The sequence below is a fragment of the Heliangelus exortis genome, chromosome 3 (genome assembly GCF_036169615.1).
Source record: "Heliangelus exortis chromosome 3, bHelExo1.hap1, whole genome shotgun sequence".
NCBI classification, from domain to species: domain Eukaryota; kingdom Metazoa; phylum Chordata; class Aves; order Apodiformes; family Trochilidae; genus Heliangelus; species Heliangelus exortis.
This window is the reverse complement of record NC_092424.1, coordinates 583600-607321: the sequence shown is the minus strand read 5'-3', so window position 1 is coordinate 607321 and position 23722 is coordinate 583600. Positions and strand designations below refer to the sequence as shown.

General features: G+C 48.8%; 1 protein-coding gene across 26 annotated transcripts in view; it reads right to left on the bottom strand.

Moving 5' to 3' along the window:
• The window catches only part of LOC139793872 (uncharacterized), a 70988-nt gene that overhangs the window by 21232 nt on the left and 26034 nt on the right, over positions 1-23722 (bottom strand). For 9 of the 26 annotated variants that reach the window (XR_011724837.1, XM_071738755.1, XM_071738764.1 and 6 more), the window contains one exon: positions 1993-2126. The exons of 5 other annotated variants lie outside the window; for them this stretch is intronic. Coding sequence is in view for 13 of the 21 variants with exons in the window: in XM_071738755.1 (XP_071594856.1) it covers positions 1993-2126 (134 nt within the window). In the remaining 8 variants the exon portion in view is untranslated. Of the gene's footprint in view, positions 1-1992; positions 2127-17879; positions 18059-19344; positions 19528-23722 lie in introns of those variants that run through there. 12 more of the 26 variants (XR_011724842.1, XR_011724841.1, XR_011724838.1 and 9 more) reach the window with 3 other exon arrangements.

Here is a 23722-nt window from a genome sequence, read left to right as displayed (position 1 = left end):
TGGCCTTGTCCCCTAGAGGTGTCCCTGTGCCTCCCAGTCACTGCAGGTGCCTCTCAGACCTCAGGAGGTTCCGAGCCCTGGCCTGGCAGCAGGAATCACTCCCAGCCCCAGGACTGGCTCTGTCCTGCTTGGAGACCCAGACCCCACAGTGGTCACCTCTTCTGATGGTTTATTGAGCTACTGGTGGGACAGGGGAGACCCCCTGGCCCTGTCAGGCTCCTCTGCAGGGAGGTGACCCCAGGTATGCAGGGTTGGGGACAGCAGACCTGGGCTCCTCTGGGGCCGGTGGTCCCCAGAACCACCCCCTGGAAGGGCTGAGAAGGTGACACAGAAACCAGAGAGGGGGGAAAGTGGAGGGGATGAGGCAGGACTCCGCTCATCCATGCTGTCTGTTCTGGTTTATCCATTTTCAATCCCACCCCAAGTGCTGTGTGTGAAGCATCCTTAATTAAAGAGGGAAGTGCAGAGCTGTGGGTGCCAGAGGAGCAGGAGGGTGAGCGGGGATGGACGAAGCCTGCCCACGCCCTGGGTGATGGGAAGACCCCCTGGCTCTGCCAGCAGAGCCATCCATGGGGGTAACCTTGTAATCTACAGAAATCTTGGAATTATTATGGATATTACATAAACCACCCCCCCTGTGTCAATAAGAAAAAAAACATTTTTAAAAGAAAGCGGCTCAAAATTAACCCTGAGCGCACGGTTTTAACCCAGATCACCTTGGAAAAAGCAGCAGAGTGTGCATTCATTCCCTGTCCTTTATCATTTAAATAACCTGGCCTTCATTAGCTGCTGATGGATTGCTTTAAAATTGCTACAGTGGAGGTTTGCTTGGTTTTGATGTGTAGTTGCATTGGTTTGCTGGTTTTTTCCCTCATTTTAATGAAAGGCATTTTACAGAGTGCCAAAGCAAAGCAGGATAAACCACCCCGCAGCCCCTGGCTCCTCTGACCACGGGGTGTTCCCACACACGTGCTGGGGGCAGACCCACTCAGGACCATGTGCAGGGCATCTGGGGAGGTGACACAGGATCCAGGGCAGCAAGACCCTCACGATGGTGGCTGTGCATGCAGTGGGTACCGTGGCACATGGGGCTCCTCAAGTCACATCAGAGCAGAGAAGCAAAATTATTGCTGCCTGATGTCCCATCCCTGTCCTCACTGGTGCTGCCAGTGCTGCAGGCAGACAGAGCTGAGGGACATATACAGGGGCACCAGAATATTAAAATTCCTTCAACTCCTTGGCCCAGCCCTGTGGCCCTAAAGGCAGCAGAAAGCTTTTTGCTGTGGTGATTCTGAGCAGGAAGGCAGAAGGCTGGGGTCTGGCTTCCCCCCAGAGCCCACAGGTTCCCAGTGAAGGTGCCAAGCAAGGGCAGCCCTGGGGGTGCCCATGTCACACACCCAGGCTGATACACCCCAGGGCTGCCTGGTCTCTGCTTATAAACCCAGATCAGTATTTGTGTATGAGCAACCTGAAATCTGGTCACTAAAATACACTGATGGGTTTTTTTTTGTTGTTCTTAAAGGAGAAATCTGTCAGTAATTTAAAACATGTTTCTTTTACAAAAAGCTCAGTGTTGAAATCCTACCGTGGTGTGAGGCAAACAAACACCTGGCCAGTTTTACTCCCTCTGAGGAGCACAGCAACCTGGACATCCTCTGCTCAGCATCAGGCCCCCAGGAAGTTTGCTCCTCACTCCTGGCTCTTCCTCTGCATTTATCCAGGTTCCCAGCACGGGGTCTGACAGCCACACTCAGTATGGGTCCTGCCTCTCTGCAAGCACTTCCCGAGGAAGGAAGAGGCTGAATCCATGGAGACCCGGGGCAGCAGGTGGGCACAGGGCCATGGGACAGCCCTGCTGGGGGGGCTCTGGGGCACAGGATGAGGGACTGTCACCCCAGCCCAGCCAGCAATGTCCCCACCCCACCCATGAGAAGTGTCTCCTGACCAGGGGCAGCTACACCTCCCAGTGCCAAATGCTCCTTCCTCTCATACCTGCTGAGGGAAAATCCTGTGAGTTCAGGCCAGGGATGCTCCTGTGCATGACACCCTTCCAAACCAGGCTCCTTCAGAGGGGTCCTGTGGGCAGTGGGTCTGGTCCTGTTTTGCAGAGGAGGTGTTGGTGCATCCTAAATAAAGCAAAAATTAAATTAAACAAATAAAAGCAAAATAAAATAAAAAGTAATATAAAATAAAGCATCCCTCTTCAAACTGAAAGCCGGCCCCTTGCAGGCAGCAAGGCAAGGGCAGGCACTGGCCAGGCAGGGTGTTTGTTTGGCAACCAGGAGGTGTTTGCAGAGGGTGGGTGTTTGCCTGGAGCCCAACAGGCACCAACAGACGGGGTTTAGGAGCTGTGGTGGCCTGAGAAGTGGGGCAGAGGAGCAACAAAGGGAGGGCACACAACCTGCCTGAGCTGCCTGGAGCTGCTCACACAGGACTGCTGCCGTGATGGACAGATCCTTATTTGTAAGTATTTAATGTTTCTTAGGAAGCACTTCTAAAAGAAATTGGTATGTAATGACAGCACTCACTGGAAAACAGGCCGATTATAAAATGCACTAACTTATCTGGTATTCATTTGAAAAGTAAATGGATGCAAGTAAAGGTGAGAGTTCACTACCAATTCAAATATTTTGCTTTAACAGGCTCTAGCACTCCTACTTTAATTCAAGCAGAAGCACAAGTATGAATAATCAAACTGGATGATGCTCATCAAAACCTTTGTGCCTTGCACCATTTCAAATGGTCATTGAAGCTTAATGGCAAAAAATTTACATTATTCCTTTAATTTGTATTCTGTTCCTTCCTTCTGAGTGATGTGATTGTGATTTTCTGTTGCCGGCTGTATTATTTTGATGCAAATGTTATGTGCTGCTACAGTCCAATTTCCTGGTTGCCCCCCCCTTTCTTCCCTCAGTAAAGAAACAACAGCTAAAATAGTTCAAAACTGGGGAGGGATTTTGAAATAGTTCCTTAACTACTGCTCCTAATTAAATCAAACAATGCAGGGTCTTGAAGCTCCCTGAAAAGCTGAAAATTAATTATTAGCTGAAGGGGGAGGGAAGTGGCTTTGCTCCCCAGACCTTCAAAAAAAAAAAAACCCCAAACCCAAAACCAAAACAAAAACAAGAGAAAAAAGTGAGGGATCCCAGTTCTGCCTACAAAAGAATTAGAGAAGAAAATTTGTAATTCAGTTAAAAACTCCTTTTGCTGGAACATAATCACCTAGGGATGAATGCTTTATTGAGAGGCATGGGGTTGCAAACCAAAGCCTTGCAAACAGGAGGCCCCCGGGGTGCTCACGGCACGTAATATATGCACCGACTAATTTATTGTGCTGTGACTAATTTCCATTCCTTGTGCTTAGAGTTGCCTGGCTAATTACAGGGATGTTTTCTTACCTTGGGTAATTGCGCTGCCCGCGCGCCGCCCCCACGCGCGCCCCACGAGGGCTTTGATGTGGCCCCACGGGACGCTGCCCTAATGAGATGGGCTGCCTTCATTAGGGGGATGGGGGACAGCGAGGGGCTTCCTGCACCCCAGAGCTGCCCAGGTGTGGGGGGACAAGCCAGCCCTGAGATGGGCTCCCCACACCCAGGCTTCCAAGGGGACCACCTGTGCCCCAAACATTGACATCTGAGCACCCATCCCATTTCAGCACCCACCTTATATGGGCACCTCTCCTGTTCAAGGTTCTATCCTACTTGAACATCCATCCCATCTGAGCATCCATCCTGTCCAAGCATCCATCCCACTTGAAGGTCCATCCCACCTATGCAACCATCTTAGCTGAGCATCCATCTCATCCAAGCAACTGTCACAGCCATGCACCCATCTCATCCAAGGATCCACCTTGTCTGAGCACCCATCCCACCTGAGCACCCATCCCCACCAGGCTGACACCACAGGGCCAGGCTTCTACCAGGACCATCCCCAAAAACAAGGACTGGGGGAAGGGCCCCAAGCCCCTGAGCTGCCTGCCATGCCTTCAGCCTATCTCCAAATCAGCTGCCTTAATTTTCTAGCTGGAAGTCACTCACGCATTTAAAATTATTAGACAGATAATCACTTCCTTGAAATAATTTCAGCACTCATCTATAATAAAAAAGATTTCTTTCAAAGGACCCTTAGTTAAATGGGCTCAGTGCTACTTTCTGTAGCACGCAGGTCAATTTGATTCTGCTCTGTACTCTCTATACAGCCAAACAATTGCTTTTCATAAACTGAAGAGCAGAGTGAAAGCAGCCTGTAATACCCATCCAGAGTTGGCCTTGAACACTTTCCTTAATAAAAGCTTGACATCTGAAATTCCACTTCTTTATTTCCCCCCTTATAAAGAGTTGGTCAAGATCCCAGAAAATTATTGTCATATTAATAAACACTAATAACCCAGCAGGAGGATGAGGAGTAGAAGCCCCCAGCCCATGGGTGCACCCCCCCCTTACACCCCACCCTGATGCTGGAGGATGGGCTGGGAGCTGGGGAAGCTTTGTGGGCTCCAGCAGACCCTGTGCTCTCCACGATGACTTCACACCTTCATTTAGTCTGGAGATACACTCCCCATGGGTTTGAGACCTCCAACAGCTTGAAGAAATTTAGATGTTTTTCTTTTACTTTAAAATAAACAAAAAAGTGTTTCAGCTCATATTTAAAGGCTAAGATGAGACCTGGTTTCAGAGACCACTGGCATCAGAGACACAGAAGAAATCCAGTTTCTCTCCCACAAAAGCAAGAGAAATCAACACCCTGGTAGGAACCACACATGTGACACCCCATCCCTCCTGGGACTCTGCCCATTGCTGACCCCCTCCTCAGGTCTCTGTCTCCCACCACCCCTCTGCCAGCAGAGCACTCCACCAACCCTTTATAAACCCAACAGACAAGCAGACCAGAGGGATTCACCATGTCTTCCAACAGGTTTTGGTGCTTGGTTTTTAAGCCAGACAGACCCTCAGCTCCCTGCAGCCTGTAGAGCCCACACAGAGTCACCAGTACCTTCTGCATGCCCTGGGCTGGGCAGAAAGGGCTGTTCCTACCTGTTTCATGTCTTTGTAGTTTGTGCCAGATCACAGTCCAAGGACAGGGAAGTGGCTCTGAGCTTGAATTTTTAAAGAAAATCTGAGCCCCCAGGTGATGGCCCTTTCGTGCATGATTTGATTTGCCTGGGAGCACCTGAAGAGCCCCCAGCCACATGCCCTGCTCCAGCCCCATCCTATGGGAACCATCCCATAATAAAGGTAAGAACCAGCCTAGCTCCTGCCCAGCAGCACAGCTGAAACCCCCTCCAAGAGCTGGAATGTTTTTCTTTTTCCTGCCAGCAGATTCAGCAGCCAGCCCAGCTCTGCCCTCCAGCACCAGCAACTTAACGACAGTTCCCTGCACGGTGCAGGGGACACAGGCAGCAGATCACCCACCCCTCCTGGAGCAGCAGCCTCAGGACAGGTGCTGGAAAAGCGAATGGATCAATGAGGATATCAGGGATAACCTAGGGGTGCTGCAAGGTGGGTGCACACAGCCGGGGATGCTGCTGCAGGCGTGGGAGATGTTCAGAGGCATAAAGCATCTTCTCAGGCTCACGCTTTGCTGTGGGAAGGGAAATAAAAAGTCTCCCCCCACGAAGCTGCCTTCAGCATCTCCTGTGTAATAACTTGGCATATTCACTTAATACAGCCCGGCTCCTTCCAAGTCGTTAGCGGCGGCGGGAGGCACAGCCTGAACACTGACCTGGTTTGCTTGCCAAGACAGAGCAAAGAGAAACCTTCACATAATCATTTCCAAACATTAAAATGGCTCCATTGTCATTATAGCTGAGAGATTGAATTCGCCTCATCAAAGCGGCGTGTGACAGGTGACTCAATAGGATGGTGCCAAGCGCGGAGGCAAGGAGATTAGCAGGGCACTGATATCATTATTTCCGCCTATCACAGATTCGGCAGGGAGGCAATTGTAATTTCTGGGCTTATTAGTCTGCATTCGGAGGAAAAAACCGAGTGATAAACCTCAGTGTGACAGCCAGGCATTTGTGCAGCAAGTGCTGTCATAGTGACACTTAGAAAATGCCAATGTGGATACGTTCTCGTAATCCCCCCTAATAGAGGTTAAAGCATGGCACAAAGGCACTCTTATCAATGATCGGGACACTAATAACATTTGCATTTTTAAGTTAAATATAGTAAGTAAAGAGTAAGTCGCCTCTTTGCAGCTTTGGTAATTAACTCAGCAGTGGAAGAATAAAAGCAAAGCAGAAATCCCAGCCTCTCTCCTCAGTGGTGGGTGAGGATCCCCCCGTGGGTTGGCGTTCCCAGGGGGCTGAGGCACCCCACAGCTCCACACCTTGGCCTCCCGTGCTGAGGAGGGGGTGGGAACTGGCTGAGGATGGGACCAGCAGCTCCGGGATGGGGAGATGCTGCCCCGGGGAGGGACTCTCAGCACTGCCCTTTCTCCAGAGGAGGGGAGAGCATTCCGGTGCCTTTACAGACTTTTACAAGTGGTTTTGCTTGGGAGGGACAAAACTTTGTTTGTTTGGGTTTTTTCTTAGGTTCAGGCTTTCCATGATAACTCCTCCCCGACCACGACCCCCACACACGCGCTCTCTACAAGCATTTCTTAAGGAAAAAAAAAAATTACAGGTGGTAAACTGTTACTTTTCCACATTTAAATAAGAGACCAATTAAGAAGACTATGTAATTCAATTCTTGAGTGAGTGCCACTGAATTCAATTTGTTTCAGGTCAATGAATATAATGTGAAGTTATTAACAAAAAGGTCAGGGACTGCATATGAAATATACACACATGACACAGGCAGGAGTAATTAGTACACATTTCACATGTTCCCTTGCTCAGACATATGGTGTAGAAAATCTTAACAGGATTAGATGTTAATAAATGTTCCCCACTCCCTCCCCCCAGCTCCCTATTTAACTGAGGTTTGGAGCCATTCCCAGTGCTCCCGGGAACACCTCCCACCCTCGCCCAAGGAACACACCCAACTTCCCCCGGTTCCCCAGGGGCTGTCCCTGGGATCTGTCCCAGACACCACCTCCCAGAAGCCAGTGAATTGCACGCCCCGAGGGTGGAGGGGACCCACAGGCTGCAGCTCCATCCATTCCCACACAGAGAGAAAGGGCTCAGGACTGCCATGGTGCAAATCACTCGGGGCTGGATCTTTTACAACATTTGTGGCATCTTGCCCATTGCCACCTGGGAGAAGTTCAAAGGCCCCATGGAGGTGGGACAGCCAGCATGGAACACTGCCACAGCTGGGATGGAGCAGGCAAGGGGACAGTCCCTGTGGGAAGAGCTCTGCCTGCCCTTTTCCTCAGGCAAATTTACCACCAGTGCACATTTAATGTAAAATTGTTATATAAACAATAACAATAAACTCCAATTAGTACATAAAGGTTATGTTTAAGCAGTGGCTGCATCCACAGCCCTGTGAGACAACAAACAAAGCCTGGAGTGACATGAAGCCCTTTGTGGCTCTCCACTGACAGACACACTGAGGTCTTCCCGCAGGTGTGGGAGGGAGCAGGGAGGGAAAGGAAACTCAGGAAAACTCCCAGGAAAGTTACAGGAACAAATTGCAAGACACAGGAACTCTGCTCAGCTTGTGTATCACATAAAGGCTTTTTAAAAACCATCCAAGGACAGAAAACACTAGAAAAATTCTGCCTTCTGCCAGTGCTGGCCCTGCCTCTGCAGCGAGGGAGGATCGAGTCCCACTCAGGCTGGTGAAGAGTCAACATCTCTGATCCAGCTGAAAGCAGCATCCTGCCTCCAGCCTGCAGCACCTCCTCTCAGCCAGGCTTCAGCTAATGCTTGTGCTTGAAAAATTTCAAACAGAAGATAATCTAAAGCCAAGTGCTCTGAGGAATAACAGTGTTCTTCTTTTATGCAAACAATAATCCTACCTGCAGAAACCCTGAGATTTTCCCAGTAGTCACAGCTGAGTGCAGCTTTCCCAGCAGGCTGCAGGTGAAGGACGGGCTGTAATTAACCAGGGAGCTGATGGGTGGGTGTCCATTAACCCCTGGGGGTTGTGCCATGGTCAGACCAGCATCCCCAAGCACCCCCCACCAGTCCAAAACCAGCCACTTCCCTCCACCTGGCTGTGCCCTTGTTCCAACAGCTCCCTTCTAAAAAGTAGATTTTCAAGGCCAGGTCTGGTTTCACTCATACAGCAAGACACTGTCCCAAGCCATGGAGCTGAATTTGTTTTTTATCACTCATGACCATACTAAACATCTTCTGTTGGTGCTGTGTGAACTGATGGGATCTGGCTGGATGCTACTCTGCAGAGGGAGACACTCACATGGATCACAGATAATAGAAGACTTGTTAATGATTTTTCAGATGAGCAACCTTGCTGTGTTACACACCAAGTACATCCCCTTCCATATCTCAGCCCTGATGCAAGGGGGGAAGGCACAGCTCCCAGGGAGAGGTCATCCTGCAGGAAAGCTGCTGTGTGACAAGTCCCTGCAGGACACTGGGACCTGGTGGCTCTGCCATCTCCTCCCTGCCAAGGGACCACTCACACATCTCTACCAGAGACACCTAAAAGCCTGCAGGGCTGCAGCTACCTGAGTAGCTGTTCACAGCAAAACATCCCCAGCCCCAGAGGCCTCCCAGGCCACAGGCACCCCACACCCCAGGGGTTGCCAGGAGCCTTCCCTCCAGCCTCAACCCAATACCCCCAGCCTTACACCAGACACACATGTGCCCTCATCCTTCCCTGCTGGCAGATTCCTCTATCTAATCCAGTAAGATACCTATTTTTTCTGCTTACAGAGAGTTAAGTTCCTATTTCTTACTGGATGCCAGAAGATTAATCCACTCCCAATGCCAGCATCAGGTTTGGGAAGCAGGATGTATTTGGGACTATGGAAACATCTTCACATGTGAATTGTTCCAATGTTTTTTGAATTAGCAGTGACAGAAATGATGCAAAGGAGAGGTTGGCTGATGCCTGGCAGCTTCCCCAGCACTGCTGTGGGGAGCTAAATCTGATTTATAGAGATGCTCTGGTGTCCATTCAAATCTGCTTGAGATTCTTTACCGGGAAAAGATAATCACGTTAATGAGCCAGATGTGTTTGCTTGCTCTGACACTTTTTCTTCACATCCTCTGTACAGAATGAAATATGTGACCAATTTCCCAAGTTATACTTTATCTCCAGCACTGCCTGGTGTGTTAAAAGAATTAAGCCATTTGTATATATTGACTAATAATTGTCATTTATTGCTGAACTTGTTAACATAATCCTCAACTGGAGATAGCTGATTTTCCCTGTGTTTTGCTGCACTGTTTTTGTGCAGAAAGCACCAGGGAAGTGCACAAGCAAGAGCTGGAGAGCTTCAGTAGCAGGTGGGAAATGTGCTGCTGTTGGGTACACCCCCAGATATATCTGAGTTTGATATCTGTCTGTAAAGAGTGAGCTTCAAAGTTGGCTCCACAGGCTAAGGGTGAATTAAACCTGAGATGAGTGTGTTAATGAGACTGCTGCGGGTGGGTTTTTGAGCCCAGAGCCACCCACAGGGCTGCACAGCCACCAGCATGGAGGCACAGAATAACCTACAAAGTGTAGTTAGGATGGGACAGGGCTTTAATCAGTGATGCCAAAAATTATTACTTTCTCCCTGCCTCCAAAAACCACAACAACACATTCTGCAGAAGAGCAGTGGGCAGAGGAAGCAGTTTACTGACTGTACCAGTGGAGAGGCAAAAAGGTAAAAAAGCAAATTAACAAAATCCATTCTCTTTTCAATTAAGTATTTGGCCCGTCAAGTGGCCCATCTTCTCTCCCCGTGTTTTCCTGGTTTTATAAAAAATGAAACAAGTTGTTTCTAATTTTACTGTTTGGCTTGTGCGTTGGAAGAAGACAAATAAAAAGAAGGGAAATACCTATGTGAAGCCTTTGTATTTTGTTTACCCCCCCTTTTTTTTTGTGCTTTCTTCTTCTTTTCTCACTGAAAAACATGACCAGCTCTCCACAAACATATGAAAAAACTCCCAAAAACCACTCCATGACCTGAGTGAACCCAGAATGTCTCCTGACCGTCTCTGACACCCCTATGCCTCAAGCTGGATTTTCAGTTATGACCACTGGGATTTGCTGAGCATTTCTTCTAAGCCCCCTCAAACTGCCCCCCAGTGCCCCCCATCAGGCACGTGTGATGGTCCCTGGGGGTCGGGCTGGGAGCATCCCACTCCCCTCAGCCCCGGGGTCAGCGCCCGCCGCCTCGGCAGCCTCTCACCACTCCAGCTCCCCAGCATTTTCATTAACTGAAGATTGCAGATGGGTCAGCAGATCTATACACTTTTTTGTATTCCCACTGCTTGGTTTATTTATTTCTTTTTCTTTTTCCTTTTTTCTTTTCTTTTTTTTTTTTTTTTTTTTTTTTTTTCCAGGATGCTGAATAACTAACCTTTTTTTCAATAGATAGATTTAAAAAAAATAGGATCCATCACACAGCAGCGGGATAGCCTTGCTCTGTTTTGACCTTTCTGAAATTAATTTCCCAATCTTACCTTTCAAAATCAGCGATTGAAAAGACCTATTAGATCAGCCAATCCATCTTATCACTAGCACGGCAGCAAGCAGAGACCCCAGCTAAGTGCTCCTCTACACAGGGAAAATATTCTGGAATAAGACAGAGCATGAATTTAAAGTGAAATATCTGTTCCAGAATATTCTGCATGTGGACACATCCTCTAGAATCACTGCAGCTCTTCCCAAGTCTGCCCAGTCAAGACCTGAAGTCAATCACCATAACCAAGGTGGGAACAAAACACCCATTTTGGATAAGAACACCTGCCTCTGGGGATTTTTTTCTGGGGTATCTATGGGGAATAATTCACCCTGATCCTTCTTCTCCAGGCAGGGCTTTGGCCCACGGGACAGCATCCACCCAGGGAGGAGAGGGAAAGGTGCCAACCCACCCACCAACACAGACACCCCTGCCCTCACCCCTGCAGGAAAATTCACCCTCTGCCTGCAGAATCAATGACTGCCTTAAAGGGTTTGGGTCAGAAGGATGGCATTCCCAGCTGCAGCTACCCAAGGAGCCTGTGATGGTAAAACACACTTCTCCAAATTGCAGTTCAGCACATTCTTCATGGCCAGGACCCCAGGGAGGCCCCGTGGGGCAGAGGAGGGCTGCCAGTGCCCTGTGTCCCTCTCCTCCTTCTGCCCTTGGTTTTACTGAAGCCCTCGTTGTGCCAATTTCTGAGCTGTTCCTCACTCTGCAGTCAGGATTGCTCTGTCCCAGGCCCTGGGGCTGTGCTTCAACACTGGCACTGCTGCCTCTTGGGGAATACCCTGAGGAGACCCCGAAGTACAGCTCTGCCTGGGAGACAGCAGGGGTGATGTCCCACCTGTGAGAGCACCTGCCAGGACAGGCTTCAGGAGCAAGCTGTAACAGATTTCATAGGGAATAATTATAAAATAAGACCCTTGGAAGAGATTTCTGGCTGGTTGACTGCCGGAACAATAAAGTTTTATAAAGCTTTTAACTGTATCTAACACAACAATCCAGTCCCTTCTTTTAATTCTGCAAAACTCCACTCCAGTGAAGCCACATGAGCATCACGGTTGAATCACCACCATCCAGAACAGTGCTTGCTTTTAAATCACCCCTCAGACATGGATGCTTTCCACGTGGCAGGGGGGCTGCTGTTTCACGTGTCGGGGTGCCTGTCAGTGGGATCAGGCTGGGAGGGATGAAAGGACAACATCCCATGCCTGTGGTGTTAGAATCCCAACCCAGCACCCAGCAGGGCCACGGGGCTGTCCCCCGTGACCCCGGGGTGGAGCCTCTGGTGGGTACTCACAGCCCCTGGGATGAGGAAGCCCTTCCCAGCCTGTGTCCTGGAGCTGTGTCTTGCTGCTGAAAGGAGGGCAGCAGCCAGCCCAGCCCTCCCATGCCTCGGAGCCCAGGTGCAGCATTTCCTGGTCCAAGGGATGCCACAGGCACACCCGTCAGGAGGGGAGCCACCAGCCATGCCCATTAATGCTGATGATGGTTGTTAATATCAATGCCACGGCAGGCTTTGGACTGGCAAAAAGGAGAATGCATCCAAAATTATTTTTAAGTGAGTTTCTTGCTATCAAATTTGACAGGAATGAGCCTCTGCCTAAGCCTGAAGTAAGTGTATTCACAAAAGAACTGTAAATTTATTTAAATTTTTATATATATCAGCCTAAAGCCCTTTTACACTTTCTATCAAGCGTTGCAGTTTGACTTGCAGACAGCTGCAGGTCCTTTTCCATTGCAATGCCTCTGTGATGCCTCTGCTGCTCCTGCCCTCCTTCAACACCATCACTCCTGAGCAGCCACCACTGGAGCCACACAATGGGGAGAATCAAGAGCACACAGATAAACAGGAGCTGCAAACTTTGTGCACTCAACAAGTCCTCTCCGCAGACAATTAAGGGCCAGAAGATAAATATTGACACATTAGACTATTTTCCTCAATTTGTTTTTTTGTCTGAGCGATCTGGTGGGGCAAGATTCCACTTTCCCGATATCTGGGATTCTTGGCTAATAGAAACAAATAAAGTGAAAGCTTCTGTCCACAATGGGCTAGGAGCATCTATTGTTGGCAGGCACTAATCGGATTAAATTGGCTCCTGGCTCTATTGCTAGGAGGCTAACTCAGTCCTAAATTTCTCCCATCTCAAGGGGATGTGTCATTGTTGCTTTTTTTCCTCCCCCCCCACTATTTAAATCTGACAGACAGAGAGAAATAAGGAAGGGCTGGAGCCGACGGCGGTGCCCATCGCCCTGCAAACAAAGAGCAGGGTGGCAGGGGCAGAGCTGGGGTCCAGGCTGGCCCGGGGGCTGCAGCAGGTCCCCGATCCCACCCCCCGAGCCCCTTCCCCTGCCTGGAGCCCACCCGGCACCCTCTGGAAACAGCATTTAAACCCCAAAGATGCACCCGGGCAGGGAAAAACCTCCCTCTTGCCAGGCCGGGCTGCCTCAGGTTGTTTGCCATTAGCATTTTAATACCTACCCCTGGCAGCAGCCCCTCCAAGGCCGCCAACACGTTTATGCGAGCAGCCGAAAATAGACGGCCTTAAATAATGTGGCCTTTGGAGGGAGGCCCGCGAGCCGCGAGGTACATTTTTGCCCACAGTCTGATAATTTTCAAAGCTATTGGCAACCTGGGAATTTTCCTGCCTTATCACCAGGGCTCAGCTAACTTCACTAACACTAATCAGAGCTGGAATCATTCATTCAAGGATTGCATGATCATGTTTTTCTTTAGCGGTGACAGCTGCCTGAGCCGCATTAGCAATGCAGATGAGGCAGCCTAATAGGTTAATGCAGAACACGCGAAAATTAGGTTTAATCCCCAGTGAAATAATCTAACATTTTCACATTTCTTGATGTTGGGATAGAGACATTGGTGGCGACTCAATTAGGTGTAATGTAGATCAAAGCAAATTTACCTTCTGGCTGAACCTTCCCCGTAGTTTAGATAGAAGAATATAAGGGTTCTTTACTAATTGGCTAGTGGCTGGGGGGAAAGCTCTGCTGCGAGCATGAGCACGGCAAGGATGGCATTTCAGATTTGGACCTCGCTGTGGCTGGGCTCTGCAAACACCCGGGCACCTCCTTTGGCCAGAAAGAAGCGTGGTGTGCACAGCACCTTCCAACTTGCAGCTCTTTTCGATGCAACGCTTACAAATAAAAACATTTGGGGTTTTGGTTGTTTGGTTGGTTTTTTTTTTTTTTCCACTATTCATTTTCAATGTCCCGTACTGAAATATCCCTGCCGAGGTTTGAAAGAGCTTGTATTATATAAGAAGCATAAAGGAAAAAAAAAACAACAAAACAAAACAAAAAATCCCCAACCCAATAATCCACCCACTAGCGTGCATCTATCTAATGTTTTCATTCTTGGGGAATAACATATCAAACAGCAATCACTTTCAGTCATAAAGGGAAGGAAACAAAAAATTACATGCCCTCAGTTGCCAAATTATTTTTTTGCCTTGACATCTTAATTCTTAATCCTTGTGTGTGGTCAAATCAGTCTACTATAGACAACCAATCAAGCAATTATTCCTAAATTATATTTGCCCAACTCACATTGATTGGTTATTCTTTTCTTATTGGGTAAGCTCATTAATTCTGAGCAGCTTGCTTATTATGCTTTCCACATCATTTTCTTTCTGAGCCTATCTACTCACACCAGCCTGCTGATGTTTCAAGATGCCATACAGAAAAAAAAGGCCGAGTGATCTATTGCATTGTCTCTTCCAGCAATTACAATTCACATTGCTGATTAACTTTGATGTGAAAACTAATGAGATAAGGCAAGTTATCAAGGCGGACCTGATCGTCATCTCATTTATAGAGCATTTGCCATCGGTGAATGACAAAAACTAATGAAGATGTATCTGACAGCAGGCTGAGCCGAGGCAGAATTTCGTTTCTCATCAGCAAGTGCTCTGCTTCGAACTCATCAGTCTATCTGAAACATGTGGAAATTAGCTTAATAATGAAAACACTTCATCCAAACAGACAAATGTTTACATTAAAATAGCTACATGATAAATAGATGTTAAAGATTTTATGCCTTCTTGAGTCTAAACAATGGAGCACAAAACATGTTCTCATATTCACTAAATCAGCCCTGCAGAGCCCCGGCACACGTGCTGCCCTACCTGCCACCTCCCTGATTCCTGACTCAAAAACCTTCCTGGGCCACGGCTCGTCCTCCCGGGAGTGTGGGGTTTGGGCTGTAATTAGTGAGTTAGCGGGGCTGTGCCAGGGGAGCCGGCAGGGAGAGGCAGGAGGGGACGGTGATGGTCCCTGTGGCAGGGAGCAGGGTAAGAGCCGGGGGCACGGGGCTCCCCAGAGCAGATTCCTGACAGCAGGAGATGCTGATGGAGCAGATCTGCAGTGTGTGAGAGGGACTCCTTCTCCCCCACAGACAACAACAGAAAGCACAGCTACAATTCCTGTAGGTACCCCAACATCTCTCACCTGAGCCATGGCTCCCAGTCACCACCTGATACCGGTCGAGTTCAGAAATGTCCCTGATAACAGGGAGCGGGCAGAGCTACTCCCGTGTTTAATATCGTGCCTTCAGTATCTTTATTTATGAGGGACTACTTAATATCTGTTGTGCATTATTTCACATGCTTACACTGTGTCTAAACATAACCCAAATATGGTTTTGTGTATGGAATAAAATATTCACTAATCATCTGGCATAAAAAATACCACTTTTAATAAAAACGGAGAAAGAGGCACATCTGTAAAGCAGGATGATGAAAGTCTCACTTTAAAAATTATTTTTTAAATTGTGTATGCTTCAATTAAAATAAGCAGTTGGTAAAAAATCCTTTTCTATTAGCAGGATTTTCCTCTCGGAAAAAAAAATAATTTAAAACCAGAACCCATACCGCTGCCTCCTCTAGGAAATAAAAAAAACAAACGAACAACAAAATGTGTGATAAAATGAGTATTTAAAATTATTAGAAAAATGTGTATCCAAATGGAGTGAGGAAAAATCACAGCCTTCCCAGGGAATCTGCAGGGGCTCCTATGAATTCTGTGTCCCAGCATCTCGGTGCACACAGGTGAAGGAGCTCAGAGCCGAGTCCCGGGCACAACGCGGTGCGGGAGGAACCGCGCTGGCTGCAGCCCCCCCGAGCCCCCCACAGCTCCCATCAGCACCGACCCTCACTCCTCGTGTTTGGAGGACATCTGAGGTGCACACCCGAGATACCCCGAGCAGATTGGCATTGTGTGTCCCAGATTAGCCCGCACAAAGAGCCTGCGTCCCGGGAAAGTTAAAAGAAAAGCCTGAGAGAAAGCGCGAGCAACAAATTACTACTTCAACGCTGGATTAAATTTGAAAGCTCTTCACAGAGCTGCAGATAAATCCTATATATTAGAGGAAACCATAAAAGTACTTGTTCGAGAGCTAGAGGCACAAGTGGAAAGTTGACCCCGAAGATTTTTTTTTCTTTTTTCTTTTTTTTTTTTTTTTTTCTTTTTTTTAATAGCTTGCTAAATTTATAAAATTTCTCAAGGTATAGCGAGAGGGTTATGCTGCCTGTGTAATACTCCACAGCACAAAGCCCACATGTGCTGCTTTGGCCGAGCAGTGAAGTTAGACAAATCTACAGCAATTCATTAAATAAAATGACAGCCAGGTTAGTTGGTTGGGGTTGGTTTGGTTTGGGTTTTGTTGTTTTGTTTTGTTTTGTTTTCACCCAGCCCAGCAGATGTGGTTTTGGTTTCTCTTCCATCCCTGATGCACTGTGGGGCAAACACTGATCCCATCCTTGTTTTCCCTTTTCCCCGGAGCTGGGAGCACAGGTACAGAGCTGCATTCCTCCCAGAAACCCTCGCCCCAGCGGCCGGGGCTGCTTCCTCAGCGCTCAGGACGCAAATTGTCCTTTGGGCTCATGAGAACACCCATCACCTGTTCATGTTTTCCCTTTCCTTCCTGCACATTTTCTGAAACACCGGGCTTGCACGAATTCTCTTTGCTCGGTGTCCGGGTGTGCACAGCTCCTGCTGCCCGCACGGAGGGATGCACAGAGAAAGGAATGCTGCTCCTCCCCCCCCGGCCTTTATCCCAGTCGCCTATTTTAATAAATAATTATAGGCAGCTAAAGGATTTGTTCATTCCAAAAGGTCTCCCCTTCACATTTCTCAGAGGTTCAGCTCAAGGAGACACCATGATAATAAGGCTGACTCGGGATCCCTACTTCACAATGTCATTATGAGCTAGCATTTAAAATTAAAAAAATATGTATATTATACCTAAAAGCATTACAAGGTTACAGGCTCATCTCCGAGAATATTTAATGCTGCTGGGAAAGCAGTGCTGATGCACTGAGGAGGAGGCAAAGGGAGAAAAAAAGGAGAGAAAATTCCTTTCTGAAATACAAGCTTAGAAAAAAAAAAAAAAAAGAAAAAGGATGTTGGGAGCGAGCATGGAGCTCATTTGCATTTCCAACAACCAGGACTAATCCTCGACTACCACATTTATATTTTCTTACTACTTTTCCTAATTAGCTTTTTTTTTTTTTTTTTTTTTTTTTTTTTAACTCGCAGCTTTTCCTCCTCTCTCCATTCCCTCCTCATCCCCAAACACCCAGGGCGTTATTGTCTGGCGTGGGGACCGAGGACCAGGGACTAACGCTGGCCCGGGGATGCCGGTCCATACAGCCCCTCAAAAACCAGGGGGTGAGGGCCAGGGGGGCTGCCCCCCAGCCTCAGCACCTGGGTGCCCGGCACAGCACCCTGGTGGTTCCCTTCCTTGGGGGCCGCTGAGGAACCTTCCTGGGGTTAAGAGCCTTTTCTGCCAGGTTTTTGGGGCAGGGGGCAGGCGGTGGACCCCAACCCGGGGGGGGGTCAGGAGGTGCCCCCCGGTGAGGGGCACCCAGGGCTCGATGGGGGAGGCTGCACCTGCCCCGCAGCCCCTCGCTGCCCCCCAAAAGCAACCCCTGCCCCCAGAGCTGCCCCGGAAAGTGCAGCTGGCAGCACCGGCTGAGCCCGGCAGAGAAAAGAACCCGAACCCCCGCACAAAGGAGAACCACCCAGCGCGGCGCCTGGGCAAACATCCCGCTGGATCACCGCGCTCAGACCTCTCTAAAAACTAACCCGGTTTAATCTTTAAAGCCCTATTCAAAATGGCACTTAGCTAAGAGTTAGACATGAAACTGGAGCTGTATCTTAACGCTAATATACGTCCTCTATCTCTGACAAGGAAATTACTAAACGGCTGTTTGAGACCAGCTACTAAACTGCTATTTCAATATTATCCTAAAATTTGCTAATAGCGGCTCTTTCAAATAAATTAAGTGATAATGAAAAAAAGTCCCTCTTTGAATTTATATATATTTCAGCAGAGAATAATGTTTTATTTAAAATAGTTACAGTGCGCCTTTTGATTTAGAGTTTAAAGTAAATAATATTTGTACATCTAAAACATACTCAAGACAAATGAAAAGCCTCTAGATGCTTTTGTATGAGATGCTGAAGAGCTCTACAAACTTAAAAGCACAACCTCAATTAAGCCCATCTTCATCTGGAAAAAAAAATTAGCAACTGAAAGCTGAATATATTAGATAATGCACACTTGCAGAAGAGCATTCTCTTAGCAAAAAATTCTTGATAACCAACCTAAAGCTGGCCTTAGAGTTACTCAATGCTAATTTTGTTTGAAACTGTTTAACTAACTATGAATAGATATCCATATTCAACAAAGACATAATTAATGGCAACCTTTTCTTCTGCTTAGAAGACATCATAACAAGCAGAAAAGTACAAAAAGATTTTTATAGTAACTAATTTAAGGACAAAGGGTTGACCTCTAGCATTTCATTAAATAAACTCAGGGAATAAAAGAAGAGTGACAGTATTCATCCTTGTTCAATTCAAGCAGCCAATTTCAAAATGCAAATCATAATCTGCAGATGTTGGAGCCTGATATATTTTTTTAAAATATCATTTGTTCAAGTTAAGAACATCAGACATTTGAATTTTAAATAATTTAAAAAAAAAAAAAATGAAACCCAATTCCCGGCTCCAGTTTTAGGCGTGGGGCAGCAGTGGCCCGTGGGTGTGCAGGGGCTCCCTTCCCTCCCTCCTTCCCTCCCCGTCTCCTTCTCTCCCTCCTTCCTTCCCCAGTCGTTTGAACTATTCATTTTATATATTATTTCCAAAACCTTTTAATGGAGAAGTTCTATTAAGCAGCACATTATTTCTGATTAGCACGGCCAGGAAGTGCTGCTGCGTTTGCAGCCCGGGTAGGGAGGACGAGGAAAGCCCCGAGCCGAGCCCCCCGAGCTCCTCCACCCTTCCCCGCAGACCAGGCAGAGGGGGACGGCAGCAGCCCCCGGACTGTGATGCAAAGAAAGGAGCATCCCTGCCCTGATCCCACGGGCAGCAGGAGCAGCCCTGCCAGCCAGGGCACGGGTGGGGAAACCCAGAGATTAATTCAGTGCAAGCCCCAACCTCAGCATCCGGGGGCTGCCCCAGTGCCAGGGAGAAGGCTGCTGGGGGATCTGTGCGGGGGGATCTGTGCGGGGGGACCTGTGCTGGGGGGGAGCTGCCTTCTTTCACACCTCGGGAGGAATTCGGTCCCAGCTCCAGGGAGACTCAGCAGGCACTTGCCTTCCCAGGGACGGGGGAAGGGGAACGTGTGCGGCAGCATCCCGGGGCTGCTGCGGGACAGCCCGGGGAGGCAGCTCCAGCTCTGCAGATATTACACGCTTTGCCAGCTATGGATCCACACCTTAAAGTTTCTCACACCTACTGAGGGTTTTCTTGTTCATTGCCACGCTTTAATGAGGCCATTTTAGCGTTTCTTACCTTAAGGAGGGAAGTCACAGAAAGGATGCTAAGCGATGCTTTTAACATCTCTAAAGAGAGCAGGGGATGCCTGGCTGCAGCTGACACAACAGGAGCACGAGTTCTTCCCTCTCCCGTTTCTACATCGAACCTGATGGCTGTCTAATGGGGGGGATAACCCACAGGACACGGCATCTCACCAGCCTGCAAAATATGGAATTTCTTTAAGGAAATTGCTCTGGGGTGCGCCGAAGGGTTTGTGGGGTAGCAAGAGATTTATTTTATCTGACTTTATTTTAAACACACTGACCCCACAAGGATGAGTTTCTGGCTTCACCGAACTCATCCACAGGCTACAGTGAACCAACACCAAAGTCTCCTCAGCAAGTTAATTCCCTTTCTTCTTCGATATAGGGAAAATACCCCAGGTACCCATCCCACGGACTGCAGCTACCTCCAAGTTGCAACGCAGAGCAACATCCGTACAAGCGCGTGTATTAACTAAATATCTGTGATTAGAGCTCAGCAGCGATTCAGGAACTGAAACTGACAGGAGCAGGGCTGGGGAGGAGGGAGTCGCCCCGTACCCTGCCTGGCATGCGGTGCTGTCTCACCCCAAGCCATCTCTGATGTGCAAAGTGCAGGTTGTTTGTTGCTTTGTTTTTGTTTTTTTTTTTTTTCTTGCAGGACCCTTCCAAAGGGGCCGTTGAGGAGCGGCTGGGCTGGGCTGGCCCCGCCGGGCACGGGCAGCGAGGAAGGGCCGGGGTCTTGCCAAGTGCCTGCAGCCCTCCTACACAAACAGACCCTGCAGCTGTCGTGGGGAGAAATAAATGACTTCCGGAGGGGACCGGGAATAAATGCAGTCATTCATGCCAAAGTGAAGGGGACATTGTTTTCCTTCTTAAAAAAAAATAAAATGAAAAAAAAAAAAAATCCCTAACAACCTATATACTAAGGTATCAATGAACAACAAATTCATTCTGTTATGACACAGGAAATCTAAAACAGAATAGGCTGCAAAACAAACTCGATTTATCTTCGCCACACATGCAAAAGAAAAAATTTCTCTTGTTAGCTGATGTGATTAGAGCGTTCTTTGGCTGGCAGGCTTGGCTCACATGCCTCTTGACTGGCGCTTAGAATTCAAGCCACACATGGGGAATTTTTTGCCGGTGCTTTAGCGGTTGATGCTAACTTCTTAGATTAAGATTGTTTCCTTAGGTTTATCCTCTTCAGTGACAATGTGTGTACAATACGCCTTTAGAGCATATTTAAAATCAGGCTGCAGATGCACATAATCTCTGTCTTCCTGCATTACAAATAGGAGCCATGGAGGTTTGAGGTTTTTTTACAAGGAATTACTCAGTCAAAGAAAAAGCAAGCCTTTCATTTTTCACTTTGGCAACCTTCATTTTTAAATTAAAGGGGAGAGAAAAGAAAAAGAAAAGAAAAAAAAAAAAAAAAAAGACGACAAAATGGAATTTTGAAACACTGACTCAAAACCAGACTCTGTCTCTCACAATAAGCCTGTAGCCAAGGGTGAGCAAAACACCAAGGCACCTCCACCAGCCCCTCACCCTGGGGACACTGGGAGCCTTCGACTTCTCCTGGAAGTCTCCATCCTCTCTCCAGCTCCATGCTGTCTCCCAGCCCTGCATCCACCCGGCATGAGGGGCACCCCAGGCAGATCCCTAGCAAGGTGCATCAAGTACTTCTGGCACAGCATCTCCAGCTCCCACACCCCTGGAACAGATGCCACCCATCCTGTCCCAGCAGCGTGAGGGGCAGCCACTGAACCTGGTGAGACCTTCACCCAGCTCCAGCTGTAACCCATCCCTGCTGGATGACATCCAGGGTGCCCCCGGGGGTGCAGCCCTCCATGGCACCTTTCCATCCCACCCCACCACCTGCCTGAGCTGCTCCCTCCTGCATATCCCCTCACCACCAACGTACCTGCTTTTCTGAACCTATTCTGATTTTCTGCTCAACACTATAAACCCAAAGCTTGGCTGAGAAACAAAGCCCATACTGCTCTTATTTCTAAAACATTTATGCCTACCTCTTTTCCCCAAGTAACGTTAAATTACTCTCCTAAAAATGAGTGTAACCGGTGGATCTTGCTATAGAAATGGAATTTCTACACAGCTGCAAGAAGCGCTCAGCTTGCAGGGGAGTAATCCAAAAGGTTTTAATTAGGGAAAGCAACAATAAATAAAAGAATACGAGCTTGGATAAGAACACTTGAAAGTAAAAATAACTCAGAGAGATGAGATACGTTTGTGTTTGGGGGGAGATCTCCTTGCAGAAGGGCAGCCACGAGCATTTTTGCCTTTCCCAGCAACCCCGAAAGAAGGCACAAAGCATCCCCCGGCGCCAGGCTGCCCTCCCAAATCAAAGGGGCTCTTTGGGAGCAGCAGCCCGGGCGGTGTCCGTGGCATTAATGCGGAGCACATCCCTGCCCCCGTGTGCAGCCCAGCCAGCAGCCACCCCCTCCTTCCCTCCGCTGAGCCTTCCCAAGAGTCCCGCACAGCTGCGGCACCCCCAGGCGCCCCGGCCCGCCGGGATTTCTGGGGACCAGAGGGGTCCCCGACAAAGGCAGGATGAGGCCAGGATGTGGCGGGGCTCGGGGGGCCGGGGCCAGGCAGCCCGATCCTCCCCGGCCGCTTCTTTTAAACCCATGTCACGCTCCCACCACAACTGCTCCGCTGTGCTTGTTTGAACTGTCCCTCCCAATTAGCGGTAATAAGTGACTCTGTAAAGATGAGCAAACACAGCGCATTCATTAGCCCCGTCGCCCCCTCCCCCGGCAGCCCCAGGAGATCCCCTGAACATCGCTGTGCCGGCCCCGGGCGATGCCGAGCGCCGCTCCCCCGGCCGCAGCCCGCCGGAAAAAGGCGAATTAATGACAAATCATTCCAAGAGTTTGGCCTGAAATTATTTTATTCTGCCCATCCACCCCAGAATTGATTACTCACGGCCTGAAAATATGTCCGAATCAATACGCTGAGGCCGAGAGCAAAAAAAGGACATGCTCTAGCCCCATTTATTTAACCCACTTTTTTTGAGGGATGGCACATAATTCACCCGATAGGAATTGCTGAGCCTTTCCACAGCGAGGACTAATGACAAGCTGTGGGAAACCTGCACCTCCATCCATCTCCCGAGCCAGCCACGGGTCCCTGCGCCTGCCAGTGGCAACCTTGGTGGCAGCAGAGACCTGCAGCAGCCAGGAGGTGCCCTCCGGCCACCTCATCATCCCTGCTGGGCAGGCACATGGAGACAATGAAGCAGGACATCAGGGTGCCAACCGAGGAAACAACTGCAAACCTCCCCTTTACATCAGTATTCTTAAAACAAGAAAAAAAGCCTCCCAAAAGGACACCTGGCTGCCTAGGTGGCATCCCTGCTTTACTCATATTTGTACATCTCAGACCATTTTCTACAAATAACTTGTCCTGCAGACAAATAGTCCCTCCGAGGCTATTAGAGCCCAAAACAAATATCAAAAAGCCACCTAGAAAGAGCCCCACATGCTGTTTTATGGCAGCAACTCCAGAAAAAGAACAACTTTTTTTGCATGCAATAAGCAGATTCTTCAGTAAACACTCGTTAGGGGGTGAGCTGCAGGGAGGGCTGAGCCTGTACAACAAGAATGCTGAAATGAGTTGAGCAAGTCCCAGCTGCACTCACCAGGAACACACAGGCACTCCCCAGAGCACCTGAGTTCAGCTCCCAGAAATAAGTGGCATGAAGGGCACTAGGCAGGACACTGATGTGTCACCTTCTAGCTCCAGCCCCACCTGGCAAATGACACAAACTGCTGGTGGCTGCAGCTCACACCATTTGCCCATCCTCTGCCTGCTCCACAGGGGTCTGGATTTTCCAGGACATTAAATTCCATCCCCCCCTCAAAAAGCTTCATGGCAGCTGTCATCTTCCTCCAGGGGGGTGGAGGGGTGGGCTTGGTGCTGGAGACCATCAGTGTCACTCTCAAGCTGTGGGTGGGTGACAGCAGAGCCACAGCCAGGGGACACTGCCACCCCTGGGGGGCTCATCCCCATGGCCTGACAGGGAGGTGTAGGAGAAGCATCCCTCCCTCCTGCTCAGGGCAGTGCCCCTGCACACCTCTGGGCCCTCTCACATCTGGCTTCTCGTGTGCTGCCCTGGGAAGGTCAAGGGAAGGACGACTGCAACTGCTCTGAAGGGAACTCCAGCCTGTCTACTCTCTATGATCCCCATAAAATGAACAGTCCCAAGCTGGAAGAGGAGAATTACTGCTGTCCCCATTTCACAGATGAGAGGCTCTGACCTGGGGAGATGCCAGGGCAGGAGAAGGAGCAAAACAAAACAGGGACCAAAGCAAGACTTGTTGAACCCCAGCCCAGCTCCTCTGAGTCAG